The 18,757-nt window shown below is 59.2% G+C and overlaps 3 protein-coding genes across 7 annotated transcripts in view; 2 read left to right on the plus strand and 1 right to left on the minus strand.

Moving 5' to 3' along the window:
- The first annotated feature begins 3,720 nt into the window (after positions 1 to 3,720).
- On the plus strand, positions 3,721 to 7,441 carry KLF1 (KLF transcription factor 1). Its single transcript, XM_086698957.1, has 3 exons — positions 3,721 to 3,896; positions 4,680 to 5,553; positions 6,768 to 7,441. The coding sequence occupies exons 1-3, from the start codon at positions 3,810 to 3,812 to the stop codon at positions 6,941 to 6,943; spliced, it is 1,137 nt and encodes a 378-aa protein (XP_086555083.1). The 5' UTR covers positions 3,721 to 3,809; the 3' UTR covers positions 6,944 to 7,441.
- A 619-nt stretch (positions 7,442 to 8,060) lies between these two features.
- On the plus strand, positions 8,061 to 10,632 carry DNASE2 (deoxyribonuclease 2, lysosomal). The gene is given in 7 exon segments (XM_025916552.2): positions 8,061 to 8,438; positions 8,565 to 8,742; positions 8,832 to 8,910; positions 9,227 to 9,391; positions 9,481 to 9,678; positions 10,083 to 10,420; positions 10,423 to 10,632. Coding segments are annotated over 7 exon segments (1,098 nt in total). The 5' UTR covers positions 8,061 to 8,343; the 3' UTR covers positions 10,468 to 10,632.
- A 262-nt stretch (positions 10,633 to 10,894) lies between these two features.
- The window catches only part of MAST1 (microtubule associated serine/threonine kinase 1), a 26,834-nt gene continuing 18,971 nt past the window's right edge, over positions 10,895 to 18,757 (minus strand). For 4 of the 5 annotated variants that reach the window (XM_086698955.1, XM_086698954.1, XM_086698956.1 and 1 more), the window contains 14 exons: positions 17,765 to 17,903; positions 17,513 to 17,645; positions 17,211 to 17,376; positions 17,008 to 17,109; positions 16,734 to 16,856; positions 16,151 to 16,260; positions 15,356 to 15,534; positions 15,019 to 15,269; positions 14,483 to 14,689; positions 14,038 to 14,267; positions 13,708 to 13,830; positions 13,453 to 13,589; positions 12,340 to 12,527; positions 10,895 to 12,236 (listed from right to left, as the gene is read on the minus strand). In XM_086698955.1, coding sequence (XP_086555081.1) covers positions 10,978 to 12,236; positions 12,340 to 12,527; positions 13,453 to 13,589; positions 13,708 to 13,830; positions 14,038 to 14,267; positions 14,483 to 14,689; positions 15,019 to 15,269; positions 15,356 to 15,534; positions 16,151 to 16,260; positions 16,734 to 16,856; positions 17,008 to 17,109; positions 17,211 to 17,376; positions 17,513 to 17,645; positions 17,765 to 17,903 — 3,347 coding nt within the window. In that variant the 3' untranslated portion in view covers positions 10,895 to 10,977. The remainder of the gene's footprint in view (positions 12,237 to 12,339; positions 12,528 to 13,452; positions 13,590 to 13,707; positions 13,831 to 14,037; positions 14,268 to 14,482; positions 14,690 to 15,018; positions 15,270 to 15,355; positions 15,535 to 16,150; positions 16,261 to 16,733; positions 16,857 to 17,007; positions 17,110 to 17,210; positions 17,377 to 17,512; positions 17,646 to 17,764; positions 17,904 to 18,757) is intronic. The other variant, XM_086698953.1, reaches the window with a different exon arrangement.

Consider the following 18,757-nt stretch of genomic DNA (forward strand, 5'->3'; position numbering starts at 1 on the left):
CCTTTACTTTTATTTTTTTTAACATTTATTTATTTATTTTTATTTTTTTTTAATTTTTTTTTCAACGTTTATTTATTTTTGGGATAGAGAGAGACAGAGCATGAACGGGGGAGGGGCAGAGAGAGAGGGAGACACAGAATTGGAAACAGGCTCCAGGCTCTGAACCATCAGCCCAGAGCCTGACGCGGGGCTCGAACTCACGGACCGCAAGATCGTGACCTGGCTGAAGTCGGACTTAACCGACTGCGCCACCCAGGCGCCCCAACATTTATTTATTTTTGAGACAGAGAGAGACAGAGCATGAACGGGGGAGGGTCAGAGAGAGAGGGAGACACAGAATCCGAAACAGGCTCCAGGCTCTGAGCTGTCAGCACAGAGCCCGATGCGAGGCTTGAACTCACGGACCGCGAGATCATGACCTGAGCTGAAGTCGGACGCTTAACCGACTGAGCCACCCAGGCGCCCCTTGCCTTTAATATCCAACTAAAACAGTTTGAACCCTCCCCTTCATGGTGGAAGCTTCTCTCATTCTTCTAGTCACCTTCCTCCTCCTGCGCCAGTGGCCTCTCTCCTTCCCCAAAGCTCCCTGCTCTGGAGCTGGTGTGAGTGTTGGAGTTCTCTGATGCTCCGTGGTGTCAGAGGGTGACGTCAGTATACACAGCAGGAAACCCAAACTGAGGTTCAGGCCTTGCCACCTTGGGAAGTCCATCACTCCTCTTGGCCACATGCTCCTGGGGGACAAATGCTTTCAGCCAAATGCTCCCCTCTCTCTGGACCTTCCTTCTTGCCTTGCGTTTTAGAGCCAGACATGCCTGTTTAGTGCCTCATCCAAGGAGATTTCTCTCCAAGAGACACTCTGCTTTCCAGGAAACCACTGTAATTCCAGCCATGTTGTTTACCGGAGTGAAATTCGCATGACATAAACGAACCATTTCAAAGTGTACAATTCAGCGACACCTAGCACATTCACCATGTTGTGCAACCACCACCTCTATCTAGTTCCAGAACATTTCCATCGCCCCAAGGGGACCTTGGACCCATCAGCGGTCCTCCCCATTCCTCCCCCCCTCTGCTCCTGGTAACCACTAATGTTTCTGTCTATATGGATTTGCCTGGATATTACAGGGACTCTTTCATGACTGGCTTCTTTCACTTAGGTTCATGCACATGAATATGCATTAGAACTTCATCCCTTTTTTTGGGGGGCGCCTGGGTGGCGCAGTAGGTTAAGCGTCTGACTTCAGCCAGGTCACGATCTCGCGGTCCGTGAGTTCGAGCCCCGCGTCAGGCTCTGGGCTGATGGCTCAGAGCCTGGAGCCTGCTTCCCATTCTGTGTCTCCCTCTCTCTCTGCCCCTCCCCCGTTCATGCTCTGTCTCTCTCTGTCCCAAAAATAAATAAACGTTGAAAAAAAAAAAAAAAGAACTTCATCCCTTTTTATGGCTGAATAATATTTCATTGTATGGGTGGACCACATTTTGTTTATCCATTCATGTGTTAATGGACATTTGGGTTGTTTCTACCTCTTAACTATTGTTAACTGATGCCGCTGTGAACTTAGTGTACCAGTATTTGTTCGAATACCTGTTTTCAATTCTTTTGGGTCTATACCTAGGCGTGGAATTGCTGGGTCACATGGTAACTAACGCTTGTTCAACTTTTTTAAAAATGTGTATTTATTTTTGAGAGAGAGAGACTGAGACACAGAACAAGTGGGGGAGGGGCAAAGAGAGAGAGAGACACAGAATCCGAAGCAGGCTCCCGTCTCTGAGCCGTCAGCACAGAGCCCGATGTGGGGCTCGAACTCACAGACAGCGAGATCATGACCTGAGCCCAAGTCAGACACTTAACCGACTGAGCCACCCAGGCGCCCCTCAACTTTTTGATTGTTTAACTTTTTGAAGAATCATCAAACTTTTCCACAGTAGCTGCGCCATTTTGCATTCCCACCAGCAGCTTACGGGGTCCCAATTTCTAGAAATATGGCCATCCTACTGGGTGCATTGAGCTGGCTTTCATATTACTTGCTTCCCCCTCCCCTTGTGATACATGATCATTTTTTGCCTTTTGTGCAATGCGTTCATGATGCAGAAACTCTGATCGTGTGTCTGTGGCGATGTGTCTATGGCTGGCCCGGGTTGTGTGCTTTTCACTATCAGCATGTTCGACTTCATGTCGGTGCAGTTGTGTGTCTTTGACTGGGTGTGCCTGGGGGGGGCATTTGGTAGCTGGGCAATTGTGTGACTAACTACAAACTGGGGCAGTGACAGGTGGTGTGAATACGTAAGGTTGCAGATTTTATGTGATGCTGGGCATGATCGTGTCTGTGTCTGATGTTTAGCTGTGTGCGTTGCTAGATCATTGTGTGTTTGTGAATGATTATGTGCGGGGGGGGTGTTTTATGCTTTTGTGTCTGGAGGCTACTTCTGTGTTTCGTGGGGGTCGTGTAACTGAATCTTCTATAGCTCTGTGAGAACATATCCAAGGATATCTGTGTGTCCGTTCGGTTGTGGCAAAATCACGTCAATGCGATTGTGTGTTGTAGCGGTGTGTGAGTGCGTCAGCACCCGTCCGCGTGATTACGAATTCTGTGTCTAAGAGATTGTGTGACTACAACGTTGTGTAGCCAGTGTGGTGTATAGGTGTGGTTTGTGCCTGGGAATTGTGTGTCCGTGCGACGCACACACACACACACACACACACACACACACACACACTTACACATGCCACGGGACTAGACGGTCCGTGTGACGGAAGAACCAGGAATTTGTGTCACTGTGGAATTGCACATTGTGTGTGCATATGATTGTCAACTGCGTGTCTGTGACGCATGTCTGTATCATCCACCCAGCCTCCCAGGACGCAACACCGGAGGTCCCTGGTGCACAACCTTGGATTCCTCCCCCATGTGGGGCAGGAACCAAACATCAACCAGGCCCAGAGCAGGGGGGTGGCTGTGAGGGCCTCCTGTAGTTCAGGTACTTGAGTGTCCCGTTTCACGCAGAAGGGGAGGTCATCTCCCCTGCCCCATCGCATCAGAGCAATGGTGGCTGCGGTGGCCCCGGCCTTCACACACCCTACTCCGTGCGGCACCACGGTGGGGGCGGGGGAGGGCACGGTAGACAGTGGCAGCTGTTTGTCAGGGGGTCCTCCTCCTGGCACCGGGCTCGACCCTGGAAACTCACAATCCAGGCAATTTCAAACCAACCTAACCTGAAGCCCCAGCCCCCAACCCTCCTGCCCATCGGGAACAGAGTTTGGCTCTTCTGGGCCCCCACCTGATAACAGCGTCCAACATCTGGGCCGTCTGATAATGCTCCACTTGGCAAGGACTTCGTGCCAAATCCCGCCATCAGCAAGGTTACTGCTGTTTAGTGGGGAGGGGGAGAGCTACAAGGCCGTGGTCAGGGGAAAGGGGGTCTTGAAGCCCCTTCCCAGGATCCCCATTCTGTCTGTTATCCCCTCCTACAGGAAGGTAACTAAGAACAGACGCCCAAGTCTCTCTTTTTGTGGGGACTCGGTGCCTCACTTTACCCGACACCTGAACCCTCAACCTCAGAACCCCCAGCCCCTGAACACCTGACTTGGCTTTGGATACGGGGTCAGTCCTTAAGGCCCAGCCCCTAAGAAGGCTGAGATGAGGTCTGTTCCCCAGAAACGGTGACCCCCCGCCTTGCCTGCCTCTTATCAGGGACTGTAGCCAATCAGCTGAGGGCAGAGAAGAGCCCTCCAAGGGGCCATTGGTGTCTCAGAGCCCACGAGGCCACGGAGGGAGAGGAGGCCTGAGGCCCAGGGTGGGCACCAGCCGGCCATGGCCGCAGCTGAGACCGCCTTGCCCTCCATCAGCACGCTGACCACCCTGGGCCCCTTCCCGGACACACAGGAAGACTTTCTCAAGGTGGGGCCAGGCGGGGTGTAGGTGGGCTGGCTGGGTCCTGGGCTGTGGCTAGAGCTTGTGGGGGGGGGGGTCTAGTCTGCATCTTGCTCTGAATCTTACCCAAGGCTGGGGGTCCTCAGTCCAGGCCAAGGGTCTGAACCTTGTCTAAGAACCTATGTCCGTCATATAAAACTGAGGCTTGTAGGGGCACCTGAATGGTTCAGTCTGTAGAGCATGCAACTCTTGATCTCAGGTGGGTTCAAGCCCCACATTGGGTGTAGAGCTTACTTAAGATACAAAAAACCTGAGGCTTGGAGCTGAAAACTGCAGGGGTCCACAGTGAGCCCACTCCAGATATGGGGGGGGGGGGGGAACAGCAAATGCATATAGGGAACATCCAAGTATTAATCTTGGGAATTAATTCTTGGGGGGGGGGACAGGGAAGGAGAGGGAGAGTGGGGAGGGTGGAACCGAGGCAAGGCCCCCCCTCCACCCCCAGCCTTCCATTCTTGTCTCTTCCACCCCTTCCCCCAAGCCTGAGTGTGGCTCCAGATAATGTCGGTCTTATCTTGGGTCTCCAGCCCCATCGACCTCTGTCCCTGGACTTGGGGGGTGGGGTGGGGGGCGCTAGAGCGAGTCTCCCCTGTAAGGGAGGGGGACAGACTGACATGACAGACAAGCAAACGAGACCCCTTTCCGGAGCCTCTGGCCAGTCTACCCCCACCAGGGCGTCAGGCCCCGTCCATCTCTGGGCAGGGTACCCTGGTGTTCACCGAGCCTCACGCTACCGGCTCCCCTCCCCAGTGGTGGCGCTCTGAGGAGGTGCAGGACTTGGGTCCGGGTCCCCCTGATCCCACCGGGCTGCCCCTCCACGTGAGGCCGGAGTCGCAGGACGCGCCCAGGGAGGACGAAGACGACGAGAGGGACTCGGCTACCTCCTGGGATCTGGATCTCCTTCTCACCAATTTCCCGTGCCTGGAGCCGGGCGGCGCGCCCCAAACCTGCGCTTTGGCGCCGGGCGAGTGCTCCGCGGCGCAATTCCCGCTGCCGCCCCCGCAGCTGCCGCCGCAGCCGCAGCCGCAGCCGCAGCCGCCGCCACCCGAGACTCTTGGCTCGTATGTGGGCGGCTCGGGGCTGGTGGCTGGGTTCTTGGGTCCCGAGGAGCACCCGGGCTGGGCACGCCCGGCCCCCAGAGCCCCGGGCCCCGACGCCTTCGTGGGCTCCTCCCTGGGCCCGGTTCCCGAGCCCAAGGCACTGTCGCTGCAGCCGGTGTACCCGGGGCCAGGCGCGAGCTCCTCCGGCAGCTACTTCTCGAGGACCGGGCTTTCGGTGCCCACGGCGCCAGGCGCCCCCTACGGGCTGCTGTCCGGGTACCCAGCGCTGTACCCGGTCCCACAGTACCAAGGGCACTTCCAGCTCTTCCGCGGGCTCCCAGCGCCTGCTCCCGGCCCCACCGCACCCCCCTCTTTCCTGAGTTGTCTGGGACCCGGGACGGCGGGTGCGGGACTCCGGGGGACCGCAGGAGACCCAGGGGGGATCGCGGAGGCCGCGCCATCCAAACGCAGCCGGCGATCGTGGGCGCGCAAGAGGCAGGCGGCGCACACATGCACTCACCCGGGCTGTGGCAAGAGTTACACCAAGAGCTCACACCTGAAGGCTCATCTGCGCACGCACACAGGTGAGGGAGCGGGCGCGGGGCTGGAGGATGAGCCTCGGGAGCAGAGAATGGCTTGGGGAGCTAGAAAACCCCAGCAAGTGGCGAGGCTAAAAGCCGGAGCAAGGGGCAGGGCAGAGCAAGCTGGGAGCCGGCCTGGGACCTCAGGAGCCGGACAGGCAGCGGTGCGGGAAGCGGGCGGGGGCACAGAGACAACCAGGGAAACCTGAGGACCGTTTCAAGGAACTGATCACAGGTAAGACCTGGGCAGAGGACCGGCTAAGAAGCAGAACACCTGCCTAGAGGAGGGACTGCGGGGAGGTGACAAGCTTGGAATGCCAGCGGCGAGGTCAAAGACATCGGGTTCAGGTCTGGGGCAAGCGAAGAACGGAGTTAGGAGCCGGGACTCTGAAAAACGGGTTGCTCGGCACGAAGGCGGAGCCAGACCGTGGGGGGCGTGGCTGGCACTCAGGGGCCGAGTCAGCTTCCGGTGCCTAGATGCAGAGGCCGACCCAGGAGGATAGAGACAATAGCTGGGAAAGAGGAGGGTAGGCACAGGAGGAGAAGCCAGGTCCAAGGATCCTAAAACGGGGGCGGGCCTGTGGAATAGAGGCAGCGGGGAGGAGAAAGGGAGTGGCCTCGGTTTAAGAGTCCGCGCAGAGGGTGGGGCCAACTGTACATTCCTGGGCGGGGACTCAGGGAGAGGAACCAGGAGGAGCCTAGGGAGAGAATAACCCTCCTGCACAGGGCCTGGATTTCAAGAATCGAGGGCCAAGGCCAGGGGTAGAACTGGGCCAACAGCTGGAAGGTCCCCTGGCACAAGGTGGGGCTGGAACATAGGGAGCAGGGCCAAAGGACGAAGGCGAGGATGGCTTTAGGACTCAGGGGCGTGGTAACATGACGCAGGAAACGAGGCCAGAGAGGTCGGGGACACGACTTGGGTCCAGTAAGCGAAAATGGGTTTGGCGCCAACTGCAGGTACAGAGGAAGGGTCGGGGTCACAGAGGCTGGACCTGGGTGCAGAATCAGGGCCGTCCCCTGGGAGTGAGAAGGGCCCTCCCCTGAGAGGGAGAGCCTCCTTACATCTTGCGCCCTAGGCGCCTCACTTGCCTCACCCTAGTACCGGGCCAAGGCTGAGCAAAGGAGCGGGGCCAAATGCAGAGGCAGACCCGGGGACGGGGGGGGGGGGGGGGGGGGGGGGCAGTAGTGCTCACGGCTTCCTTGCCCCAACCCCCCAGGAGAGAAGCCCTACGCCTGCACGTGGGACGGCTGTGGCTGGAGGTTCGCGCGCTCAGACGAACTGACCCGCCACTACCGGAAGCACACGGGACAGCGCCCCTTCCGGTGCCAGCTCTGCCCGCGCGCTTTTTCGCGCTCCGACCACCTGGCCTTGCACATGAAGCGTCATCTTTGAGCCCTGCCCCAACACTTGGACCTTCCTGGGGATTGGGGATGGAACAAGAGCAGATCCACGCAGGGTGGTTTTCCCTCGGATGGACCCTCTCCCGGATTCGCAGTCTCACAGATCCACCCAAAGATCAAGGACTGGCCCATAGACAGACCTGTGGGAGCCTCCAGCCAAAACTCCCACACGTCCTCAGCCACAGGGAGCCACACAGAGACATCCAGTGGTCACACAAACACAACGAGACAACCCTCCAAATAAATGGACTCTCAGACACTTTGGACAGAGATACAGACCCTCAGAGAGCTGGACCCTCAGACCAGTTTACAAGACGCCCTGGGCAGTGGGAGTTGGGGGTTGTGGGGTGAGGCTTCCCAGAGACCCTGGGCCTAGCAGGGGACTTCACATCGTGACTAATGAAGCTCTGCATAGTGCCTGGATCTGCTGTGAATGGTTATGGGTCCTGTACCAATGCCCTTCCCAGATAAAGGTTCAGCGTTGGCCTGACTTTGTGGGTTTTGGGTGCTGGAAGACGGGAGGAAGCTGTATCCTCAGGGGTGACATTGGGGGCCATACACACCTTCACACCCTCATCTCCTAAACTTCAGCGATCCTTCTTGGCATTGTAGGCTTTGCCGCCCCTCACCACCACACCCCAAGATCAGGCTACATCGCCTTTATCTCCTCCCTTGAGCCCCGGTTATATTCACTGGGACCGTCTCCCGCTGTTTAAGAGCCCCTCGGCCCGGTCCCAGAGTCTCAGCACCCTTCACCCAGACATGATCCAATGTAATTCTTTGACTAGCTCAGGGGACCCCGGGAGAACATGTGGAATGAAAAGAGAGAGGATCAGGAGCACAAGCGCCCCTTAAAACAGCAAAGGTCACAAGAGTTGGACCTCAGATTGTAAAGCAAGAGAGGAAAAAATCCAAATTTGCGGCTAACCCAGGAGCCGGGGAAGGAATGGGGTCCTGGCGGAAGAGTGTGGTTTGAGACTAGCCCGAGGAGAAAGAGACGGAGGCGGGGCCTAGCGGAGGGATGTGAGCCATGATTGGCCGGGAGAAGAGTCGAAGGCGGGACTCGGGAAACCACCTGGCCACCGGGGGCGTGGCCTGAGCCGAGGCAGCAGGGGTAGCGTATCTCGGGTTGAGTGCGCCGGAAGCGGGAAGCGGCCAGGGGCGCCTGAGGGGAGTGACCTTCAGAAAGGAAGCACCGCCCCCGGAGCGCCCCTAATTGACTTTCAAATCTCTGCTTCTCACTTGGTGGGCGGAGTCTCCAGCCTCATGAGGTCCTGGCTGGAGTTCCCAGGCTGTTTGGGGAAGTGAAATTTGCCTAGGGACCGGCCCGGCCCAGCTCGTGACCTGGTGCCCCGCGGTCCCAACGGAGATTCCTCGACCCGAGCAATCGCCATGACCACGCTGACCTCGCTGCTTTTGGCCGCGCTGCTGTGGGTCCCTGTAAGGACCCTGACCTGCTACGGGGACTCGGGGCAGCCTGTGGACTGGTACGAGTGCGCAGGCGCCGACCCTCTCCCGGGGTTGGCCTGGGGGTTGCTGCACACCTGGGTGAATGAAGCCTGGAGTTTCCTCTCTTTTCCTCCCTCCATTACTGTCCATTCCTCAACTTCAAGGTTCGTCGTCTACAAGCTGCCAGCCGAGAGCGGGCCCGGGGATGCGGCGCAGAGCGGTCTGCGATACAAGTACATGGATAAGGACTCCGGGGGCTGGCGCGATGGCGCGGGGCCCATCAACAGTTCGGCGGGGGCCGTGGGCCGCAGCCTCCTGCCGCTGTACCGGAACACCAGCCAGGTGAAGGGGCTCCTGGGCTGGACCTGGGATGGGACTCCAGGGCCCGGCCTGGGGGAGAAACTTCACGTTGCCCCATCCATCTCCCCCAGCTCGCCTTCTTGCTATACAACGACCAGCCACCTAACTCCAGTAGGGCTCAGGACTTTTCCAGTCGGGGACACACGAAGGGTGAGGCCCGGATTGGGGCTGGGGAAGAGCTCTGATTTTCCCCAACCCCTAACCTAACCCCTAACCCCTGATCTAACCAGAGGGGCGGGGGGTGCTCTGTCAGACTCTGGACCTTTGCTTCCTCATTTTATATTAACATGGTCTTTCTTTCTGACTATGAGAATTGACAGCTGCGGAAAGTGAGCTAGCTCAGCAGTGATCTCCACACTGCCCACACCTTCTCTAGGCCCCCCCGAAAACTGAGGCTGTTCTTGATGGTACATGTGTTTGTTGGGATGCCTTAAACAGTCCTCCTGAACCCTGTCTTCTGGTTCAGGTGTGCTGCTCCTGGACCAAGAAGGGGGCTTCTGGCTGGTCCACAGCGTTCCTCGCTTCCCTCCACCTGCCTTCTCTGCTGCATACAGCTGGCCTCCCAACGCCCAAATCTATGGGCAGACCCTGCTTTGTGTGTCTTTTCCCCTCACCGAATTCTCGAAGATTGGTGAGTGTGGACAGGGAGGCAAAGTGAATCCCTGATTCCCAGGCCAGAATGTGGAATAGTCCCTCATTTTCTCCACCTTTGCCCTCCAGGCAGACAGCTGACCTACACCTACCCCCTAGTGTATGACCACAAGCTAGATGAGGCCTTCGCTCAGCAAGTCCCCAGCCTGGAGAAGGTGGTCAATGGCCAGCATGTTCTCCAAAGCCCCTGGAACAGCAGTGTAACACTCACATCCAAGGCAGGGGACACCTTCCAGAGCTTTGCCAAATTTGGAAAATTTGGAGATGGTGAGTCCGGAGATGGAGGGTTGCCAAACTCTTTTTCTGCAGAGGGGCTGTCTAGCGTGTCCATGGCTGAGGGCAAGTCAGGAATAGGGACTAGGACTCTTTGGGAGCCACAATCAAATGTTGGTAGACAACCAACAGACCTGGTTCACATATTGGTTTCTGGCTATGTGGTGTGTGATTTAACCAGAGCCTCAGTTTAACCCATATGAGAAATGGGGATACTGATAAAGGATTGTTACAAATGAAGCAATGCACATAAAGCATTTGGTAAGGGCTATAACTTTTAATGTTATAATTCCCTGGGTTTCCAGGAATTGACAACTGAGGAAACTGAGCTCAGAGAGGGGAGATTGGCCCTAGCAATGACCCTGACCCTGTCCATGCCCTTTTTCCGTCCTCCACAGACCTGTACTCTGGCTGGTTGGCAGAAGCCCTTGGCAGTAACCTGCAGGTCCAATTCTGGCAAAACTCTCATGGCATCCTACCCTCCAACTGCTCCAGGGCCCAGCATGTGCTGGATGTGACTCAGATAGCTTTCCCTGGGCCAGCTGGGCCAACCTTCAGTGCCACAGAAGACCACTCCAAGTGGTGTGTAACCCCAGAGGGGCCCTGGGCCTGTGTGGGTGACATGAATCGGAACATCAGAGAGGAGCACCGGGGTGGGGGCACACTGTGTGCCCGGCTGCCGGCCCTCTGGAAGGCCTTCCAGCCTCTGGTGAAGGCCTGGAAGCCCTGCAGAGAGAACAGAGCCTTCTTTCCAGGAAGCCCAGTAGAGCATGTAAGAGCTAAGGCTCAGGAGCCAGTTGGGACCTGAGTCTGAACCCCAGTTCAATGCCTTCCTAACTGTGTGACCTTAATTATGTGCCTTAACCTTTGACTCAGTCTACTCATCTGCAAAATGAGAGTCACAATACCTGACTCAGGACTGTTGAGAAATAAAAAGAAATTGGCGGATGGCGCTGTTAACTTTTTTTGTCTTCCAGTGGACGCTGGGACTCCAAGCCACGCTGCAGCCCTTCTCTCCCTGAAGGTCGGGGGGCAGCTGGCACATAAGTGAGACCCGAAGTAGGACCACAAGGACGGGTCCACCCAAGACTCACCTCTCCTCTTTTTGGTAACCAGGCCTGGAATTCCGTCCCTCAAGACGCACACAGGCAAGGGGGCTAAAACCCGATGTCTTGCCCCGCCAGGGGAGGTGGGGTGAGCCCCAGAAAGCTCACACAGCACAGACACACTTTATTTATATGTGTACATATGTATACAGGTGGCTGTACAGAGCAGAGCCAGCGGCCCCCTGGGCTACGGGCCTGGGGGCGTGGGGCAGGGCGCACCTTTTTTGGCCAGGCCTGCTGGGGGTATAGCGTCAGCAGGGCACCGGGAGGTCAGCCCCACCTCAGGCTTGGTGGCTGGGGCCGAGAGGGAAGCGGTTGGAGCTGGGGGCCCTGCACTGCTGGACCCATTCTTTGTGGAGGCTAGGGAGGGGGCCTGGGGATCTGGGGAGAGTTTGGGGGAGGTGGGCTTGGAGCGAGGCCCGCTCAGCGTGGTCCGCTCCTCCACCACCTCCAGCACCCAGCACTCCCGACCCCGGGGGACCTCAGGTGCCGGAGGTGCCAGGGAGGTGGATTCCTGCAATCCCTTGGAGTCTGCACCAGGAAGCTGGGGCGTCCCGGCCTTGGCCCCGGGACGCACAGGCTCTACGACAATTGGCACCGGGGGTGTGCCCGCCTCACCCGAACTGCTGCGCCTGCCGGTCTCATGTTCCTGCACCGGGCTCAGCGCGGCCTTTGCCACAGCCCTGGCCACCCCACCCGCTCCATCCTCTGTCTGCACGCTCTGGTGCCGTGTGCCACTGGCATCCCGCTCCAGGGTCCGGCCCCCGGGAGTTGTCGCACGGGGTGGGGTGCAGGCCTCGGCACCCCCGGGGGACTCCTTCTCCTTACTGGACGCCGGCGGCCTCGGGGCGCCCTCGGGCAGCAGCGGGTCCGCGCCCAAGCTCAGGGGCGACTCTTGGCGGCCCAGGCGACGAACGGCGACCTGCCGGGGTGCGCCAGGACCCTCGACGGGGGGCGTCTCGCCGTCAGATTCAGCGAGGCTATGTAGCGCCAGCTCGCCGTGAAAGTCCTTGCGGAAATCCGGGTGGCCGACCTCTAGGCTGTGTTTGCGCAGTGCGCCCTTCTTGTCCGCGCCCAGCGAGGCTCCCAGCTTCTCCGCCGACTGCACGCGTTTGAGGAGAGGCGAGCGCGGGGGCTCTGCACTCTTGGGGCGCGGGCGCACCACCGGCGGCGACGAGTGCAGCTTCGCAGGGAAGCTCTGCGTCGTGTGCGAGCTGCCCACCGTGTGGCCTGGCAGCGGCGGCGGCGACGCCTGTGTCGGGGACGGCGTGTGCGCCAGCGGCGACAGCGGGATGTTGCCAGCCGACTTGCAGCGCGCAGAGCGGTACTGGCGGTGCAATTTCGGCGACAGGCCGTGCAGCGTGCTGGGTCGGATGTGGTGCGACGCCGACGACGCCGGCGAGTTGGGCGTGCTCGAGGCCGGCGAGCTGCTCTGGGAGGAGGCGCCTGCGGACGGGCGAGAGGGGCTGGAGCGCGCGGAGGGCACCGCCAGGGCACAGCCCCGCCACCCTTCGCCGCCTGGCCCGCCGCGCGCAGGCGCAGAGCGTACCTAGGTAGGCGGAGTCGGGCGTGGAGCGGTAGCTGTGGGTAGGCGAGCGTGCAGGCAGCCCGTGCGTGGGCGAGCCCGGGAGGCTGTCGCTGGACGAGAGCGACCGATTCAGCGACGACAGCGAGCGGCTAGTGTGCAGCAGGTTTGACTGCTTTGTGATCTTGCGGAAGAGGGAGCTGCGCTTCTTGCTGGGGGACAAAGAGGGGGCCACCTACCCTTCACCAAATTCCGGGACTCCCGGCTTCTCCCACTTCAGGGCCGCACGACCGCCCACCCTTCCTGGCCCCTCCCTTCCCAGCTGCAACCCACCTATCAGAACCAAAAGAACTTTCCTGGCCGCTGGTCCCATTAGGCTCCTCCCGCCTCAGGCTCCACCCATTCCTTCCTGGACGCCCCCACCCCAAGCTAGGAAAACACTCCTCAAGACCAACTTAAAAAAAAAACAACAACAAACAAAAAAAACCCAACTTTTTTCTGGCCCGCCCACCTCTCTAGCTCCTCTGTCTCCAGCTACAGTCCACCTAACAGGGCTGGGAGAAATTCTCCTGACCCAATTTTGTTTAGCTCCTCACTCGAATCCCCCCTCAACGACGCGTCCAGGACAAACTCACTGATCAAAACACGACATTCTCCCGGCCCCGCCCACCTCTCTTAGCTCCTCCTACCTAGAAAGGAAGAAATTACCTCCCTTGGCCCAGTCTTGCCTAGCGTTCTCATTTCACCTAGAAATCCCTTCTAACAGCCCTCCCAGCCGTCTAAATATATCCAACAGGTCAGGACCATCCCCTAGATGGTCTCCTCTTTAGTTGACAAGTGCTGGCGCTGCCCACCTTCCAAGACGCCCCCACAAGGTTTTCTTTCCAACCTAGAAACCTGGCACAGCTTCCTTCCCTGGCTTCTGCCACTTGCCCAGCTCTTCTTTCTCTGTCCTCTTGTTTTTGCCACATGGCCTCGACCGGCCACTTTTCCTGGCCACTTCCCTCCTCAGGTCCCCACCACCTCCCACCTTAGCCCCGCCCACTGCACACACACACACACACACACACACGCGCGCATGCGGGTTTCCTCAGCCCGCTGTTTAGAGACCTGCCCACTGCATTTGGCCCCACTCACCTCTCCTGGCCCTCCTTGGCAGAGGGCCGCTTGTTCCTCCTAGCCATTTTGGCTTTGTAGCTGCTGCGCCGGGCAGGGCCAATGCGAATGGAGGTATTTTCGAAGGGTGTTGTAGTCACTGCTACCTTATTGCCACTCTGGGGGTCAGAAAGGGGGAAGTGCTCTGCTGGAGGCTGCTCAAGCAGCTCCAATTCCCCAAGATCTCTTCACCCTTCCCCCACCCTCCGGGCAGGGTGCTCCCTCCCTTGCACTCACCTTAAGGATCAGCTCGACGACCTCAGGATGCACCATGCCGTGCACAGGCTCTCCGTTCACGTGGGTGATGAGGTCACCAGCACAAAGCCCTGCTTCCTGGGCTGGGCCCCCCTCTTCCACGTGCTGGGGACAGGACACCCCGTAGGGGTAGGGTCACGGGATTGGTAACAAAGAAAGCTCCCTGAGCTTCTTGCCCCAGACACCTAGCTCTGCGTGCGCAACAATCCTCGTCTACAGTTTGAGCAGTCCCTCATCCCCGGGGTGGGGGGGACTTCTCTCCACCCACCCACCCCTCATCTTGGGACATAGACTCCAAGCACGAGCGCTCACCCAGACAATGTGATGAACACTGTAGACATCTGAGTCACCCATGTAGACGCGAATGGCACGCAGCGTGAAGCCGTACTTCTTGCCAGAGCGTTGGATGGTGATGGGGGAGCGGAGCCCACTGACAGCTGGTGAGTAGTCCCGGCTGGGTGAGGAGTCCCGTGAGGATGGGTTAGAGGAGAGAGATCGTGGGGACATGGGGCTGGCCAGGGGTGAGCTTCCATGGGGGTCCACTGCAGACACAGAGCCATGGTCAGAGATTGGGGCTGACTCAAGACACATCTCTCCCTGTATCTGCTCCTCCTTCCTCCCAAGGCAAAGTCCCGGGGTTCTCATTGGTCCATCCCAGAGCCAATCATTGTGGACAGGGAAAATACAGTGTTTTCATCGGCCTATCCTGCCACAAATGGAGACAGCCCCTCCCCTGCTATGTGGAACCCAAGGTCACCTGCAGGAATCATGACGGACAAAGCAGTGGCCGAAGCTGACTTGATGACTTTGCCCCCAGTTCGAGAAGGCCTCTTCTCTACTGCGGGGTCTCCTGACAGCTGCTGGTGCCGCGCCCGGCGCAGAACCAGGTCATTGGTGGCCCTAGGGCCTGATGAGTCCCCGTCCTTCGAGGGTGGGCAGAGGTCACCTGGGCGTGGGCGGTCAGCTGCAACGGAACAAGTGGGTTAGGGGTCAGTCCAAGGCCACGGACTTCTGCAAGCTGTTCCCTCTGCCTGGAATGCTCTTCCCACTTCTCTCTCTTGTGAGTTTCATGAAAGCAGGTGACATACCCATTTAGCACAGCTCCTGAAACACAGAAGTGCTCAAATACATTTGTGGACTGAGAATGGAACACGAGGTGTTCCCCATGTTGACGAGAATCCCAGGCTGGAGTGTGGAGAGTGGGTGAGATCTTGTATAAACAGCACCACGCTCACTGAATGCTCAATATATGGTCACTGGGGAATTGGGGAAGGCGGCGAAGGGGACACTCACTGGCCTCGGGGTCCCCAGCGCTGGGGGTGCCGTCCCCTTGAACCGCCTCTTTGGCGGCTCGCGCATCCAGCGAGCCTGGGGGGTCGGAGCTGGGCCGGGGAGGCCTGCGCATCCGGGCCTCATCCTCGTCCTCTTGAGGGGCGCTGAAGCGGCTGGGCTCTAACAGTGCAGAGAAACGGCGGCGCGCGCCCAGCGGGGGACTGGCCTCCCCTTCTAGGAAGCTGGCCTCAGAAGCCGAGAAACGCTTGCTGCTGGAAGGGGTGGGGGTGGGGGGGGTGTCAGAGGAGACACGCCCCTTTGGGCCCCGTCCCCCAAACCCATTCTGGTCCCTGCTCACATCTCCGGGGAGCCCCCTCTCCAGGTCTTCTCGCGCAGGGTCAGGCCTCCCAGGCCCTCCCGCTTGCCGGCCGCCTTGTCCTCTGGGCCCTTAGCGCTGGGCTCCCGCTTGCCGGGCCCCGCTGCCGCCACGGGGGTCTTGGGCTCGTGCTGCGACAGTTGCTCCATACTGCTATACACCTGCAAGGGCAGACGCTGGGTGGTGGGAGGCAGGTCCGGCCCCAGGTCCCGCCTTCGCTCTCGGACCAATGCGCTTCCCGCTGCCGGACCCGCCCAAACTACGCTCCACCTGCCCACGGCCGGGCTCCGCCCAGTTCTGGGAAGTACCCCGGCCACCTACAACTCAATTCAGGCCCCGCTCCACGGTTAGGCCCTGACCCGCCCGTGCCCTCAAGAATCTGTTCTTGCCCCACCTTCCTAGGCTTCACACAATTGTGTCTACTCTCGTCCAGGCGAGGCCTGCACCCCCTTCCGCTCTTTCCCCAGGCGAGATCTTGCCCAGCCTTGCCCCCGCCCCCACTGCACATCCTCCCAGGCCCCAGGTCCTGACCCCGCCCCATTCAGAACTAGCCCAGCCCCACCTTGGGCTTCCTTTCTACGACTGTCCGGGTTCCCGTTAGATTCCACTGGAGGCCACGGGGCAGTCCCAAGACCCCCATGCTGCCGCCCCCGAAAGCCTTATCGCTCCCGGATCTCTTACCCCCTCAGTGGCTTCCCCGGCTCGAGACCTGGGTCCCCACCACCATTGGCCCCGGCCCCCCGGGTCTCACCCACCCCTAGCCCAGCCTCGGCCCACCTTGCTGAAGCGCGGCGAGCAAGAGGAGAACTGGCGTATTTCCACGGGCTCCTCTTCTGTGGTGTCGTCCTCATCATAGGAATTCACGTGATGATACCTGTCTGAGCGGGCTGAGGATTGGGGGGTGGGCCATAACCGCAGGCAAGGGTCCACTCCTCAGATCAGACACAACCCCCACACCCCGCCGGAACAGGCCTGCAGGCCTCTGCCCCACTCCCCGGACTCAGGCCCCTCCCCCAAGCTGGGGCCCAGCCCCACTCTCAGAGGCTCCAGAGAAGCCACACCTCCAGATCCCACCTTCAACCCCGGGCCCTACCTCATTCTGGGTCCTAGCACCCCCCACTGGACCGGCCCCGGAGCAGGCCCAACTTGAGAACTCCTCCCACTCCAGGACCCATCCCTACCCCGGCCTCTTTTCTTACCCTCTTCTCAGGCTGAGCCCCACCTCTAGCCAGGCCAAGCCTCCCAGCAATGCACACCCCCACCACAACCTCAGCCCTCTGGTCTGGGAGGTCCTCCAGCCAGCTGGGGTCCCGCCCAGGCTCTCTCACCTCACCGGATCCCGCCCCCTGTCCCTGCTCACTGTCGAAGTAGCTGGTGTCATCCTCGGACTCCAGGTGCGGGATGAACTCGGCCTTCTGCCTCAGCAGTCCTGTCCAGTCCAGGTCTCGAAAGAAACTGTGCTGCTTCACCTCAAAGGCACCACCTGGGGAGGGAGCAGGTGGAGTGGGGAGGGGAGGGGGTCCCGGAGGGGCTGAAGGCCAGCCCAGCAGACAGCCCCAGACCCCGGCCCTGGGAGTCCTGCTCTCTGACAGCGGCCCCCCGCCCTCAGTTTCTCTGAAAAGCAGACTCCTCACCTGCCCCAAGCCGGACCAGGGGGTTGGTCTGCAGGAGGCTGGATATCAAGAGCTGGGCATCCGAGGGCAGGGCCTCATCCCCCTCTGGCCACAGGATGTCATCTGCAGAAAAGGCGGGCCTGGGGGTCACTTTTTGGAGTCTACGAGGCCTTGGGCTGGCCCATGACCCCGCGCCCCCCCCTGCCCACCACGGAGGCACGCACCGCTGATGACCTGTCCGAAGAGTTCTTCGGGCGTGTCTCCAAAGAAGGGTACACAGCCCACCAGGAACTCATAGAGAATGATGCCCATGGCCCACCAGTCCACCGGCTTGCCGTAGCCCTGGCGCAGGATGACCTCGGGTGCGATGTACTCTGGGGTCCCACACACCTGGGGGCAGGCCGTCAGCCTGCGCCCTGGCCGCAGGAGGGGCCTCGAGGGAGAGCCGAGCCCCCCACCAGGCCCTGGGCCCCGCGGTTCTGTCGGGTCACTCCACCCACGGTGACCCCCATGCCCGCACACACACCTGTTTGTCCAGGAACTCCCGGGCGTCCTTCTCAATGTGGCCTTCATACAGGTTGGTGGTGAGGCTCATAAGCCCCATCTTGGAGAGGCCAAAATCCGTGAGCTTGATGTGCCCCATAGAGGTGATGAGTAGGCTGCAATGGGTGGGGGGAGGGGAGGGTCTCAGAAATGAGGCCCAAGTCCACTCCTGGCCCTCCCATGCCGCGGCTTCCCGACCAGCAGGGAGGAAGTGATGGGAAGGGCCAAGGCTCACTTGTCAGGCTTGAGGTCGCGGTGAACGATGCCGTAGTTGTGCAAATACTCCAGAGCCAGCACCGTCTCGGCAAAGTACATGCGCGCCATCTCCACAGGCAGCGCCCCAATGTTCTTCAGCAGGGTGGCGCAGTCCCCCCCTGTGGGGGAAGGAGTTGGCCCGTGTGAAGAGCGAGGCACCCTCAGCCTAGAGCTGAGCCCTCAACACGCACCGTAACATCAAGTCCTCACCTCACATGGCTCCCATTTCACAGCTAAGGAAGACTGAGGCTCAGAGAGGGACCTCCCTCTCCCCGGATCACATGGGGAGTGCCCTCTACCAGGCTTCTCTCCTCCTCTTAGCCATCCTCCAAAGTTAATATGATCAGCTGATTTCACAGGGGAGGGGACTGAGACTCAGAGAGAGGTTGGGTTGCGCAAGGAGTCGATGGTGGAGGATAGATCTGGCCAGTACAAAAGCCTGACTGTTGTTTTTTTTTTTTTTCTAAGATCTTATTTTTAAGTAATTTCTACACCCAACGTGGATGGGGCTCGAACTCATGACTCAAAGATCAAAGGTCACATACTCTTCCAACTGAGCCAGCCAGGCACCCCAAGCCTGCTTGCTTATTGACTGAATCTGGAAGCATATGGCTCTTGATCTCCTGGAGTCTGAATCTTGATGGTCTGGGGCCTTAAAATGTAGATTCCTGGCCCCCACCAGATTTACTGTAAACAGCATTCGTATTTTGGTCTCCTAAGATCCGTTCCTCCTTCCTGTTACAAAGGCTGGGGTTTCTTCCAGGCGCAGCAGCCAGACCAGCATGTAACCCAAGTTGCTTCAGTGAGTCAGTCCCCGACTGACTTTCCCTTCTATTTTCACAAAGATTGCTGATCTCATAGGATGTAAACTGGGATCGGCTGGATAGCAACTCTGCTACATCAGAGCCTGTCTAGAGGGAAGACTACACATGGAAGAACAGGGTCAAGAGACGAAGAGATTCCTGATGACATA

Source organism: Puma concolor, chromosome A2 (assembly GCF_028749965.1).
Source record: "Puma concolor isolate L17-30 chromosome A2, mPumCon1.1.hap2, whole genome shotgun sequence".
Taxonomy (NCBI): Eukaryota; Metazoa; Chordata; class Mammalia; order Carnivora; family Felidae; genus Puma; species Puma concolor.

Excerpts from the sequence above, each read along its gene's own strand:
- KLF1 (XM_086698957.1), top strand. The coding sequence starts at position 3,810 with ATGGCCGCAGCTGAGACCGCCTTGCCCTCCATCAGCACGCTGACCACC. Across the intron at positions 3,897-4,679 it reads CACAGGAAGACTTTCTCAAG|TGGTGGCGCTCTGAGGAGGT; the intron begins GTGGGGCCAGGC and ends TCCCCTCCCCAG. Across the intron at positions 5,554-6,767 it reads TCATCTGCGCACGCACACAG|GAGAGAAGCCCTACGCCTGC; the intron begins GTGAGGGAGCGG and ends CCAACCCCCCAG.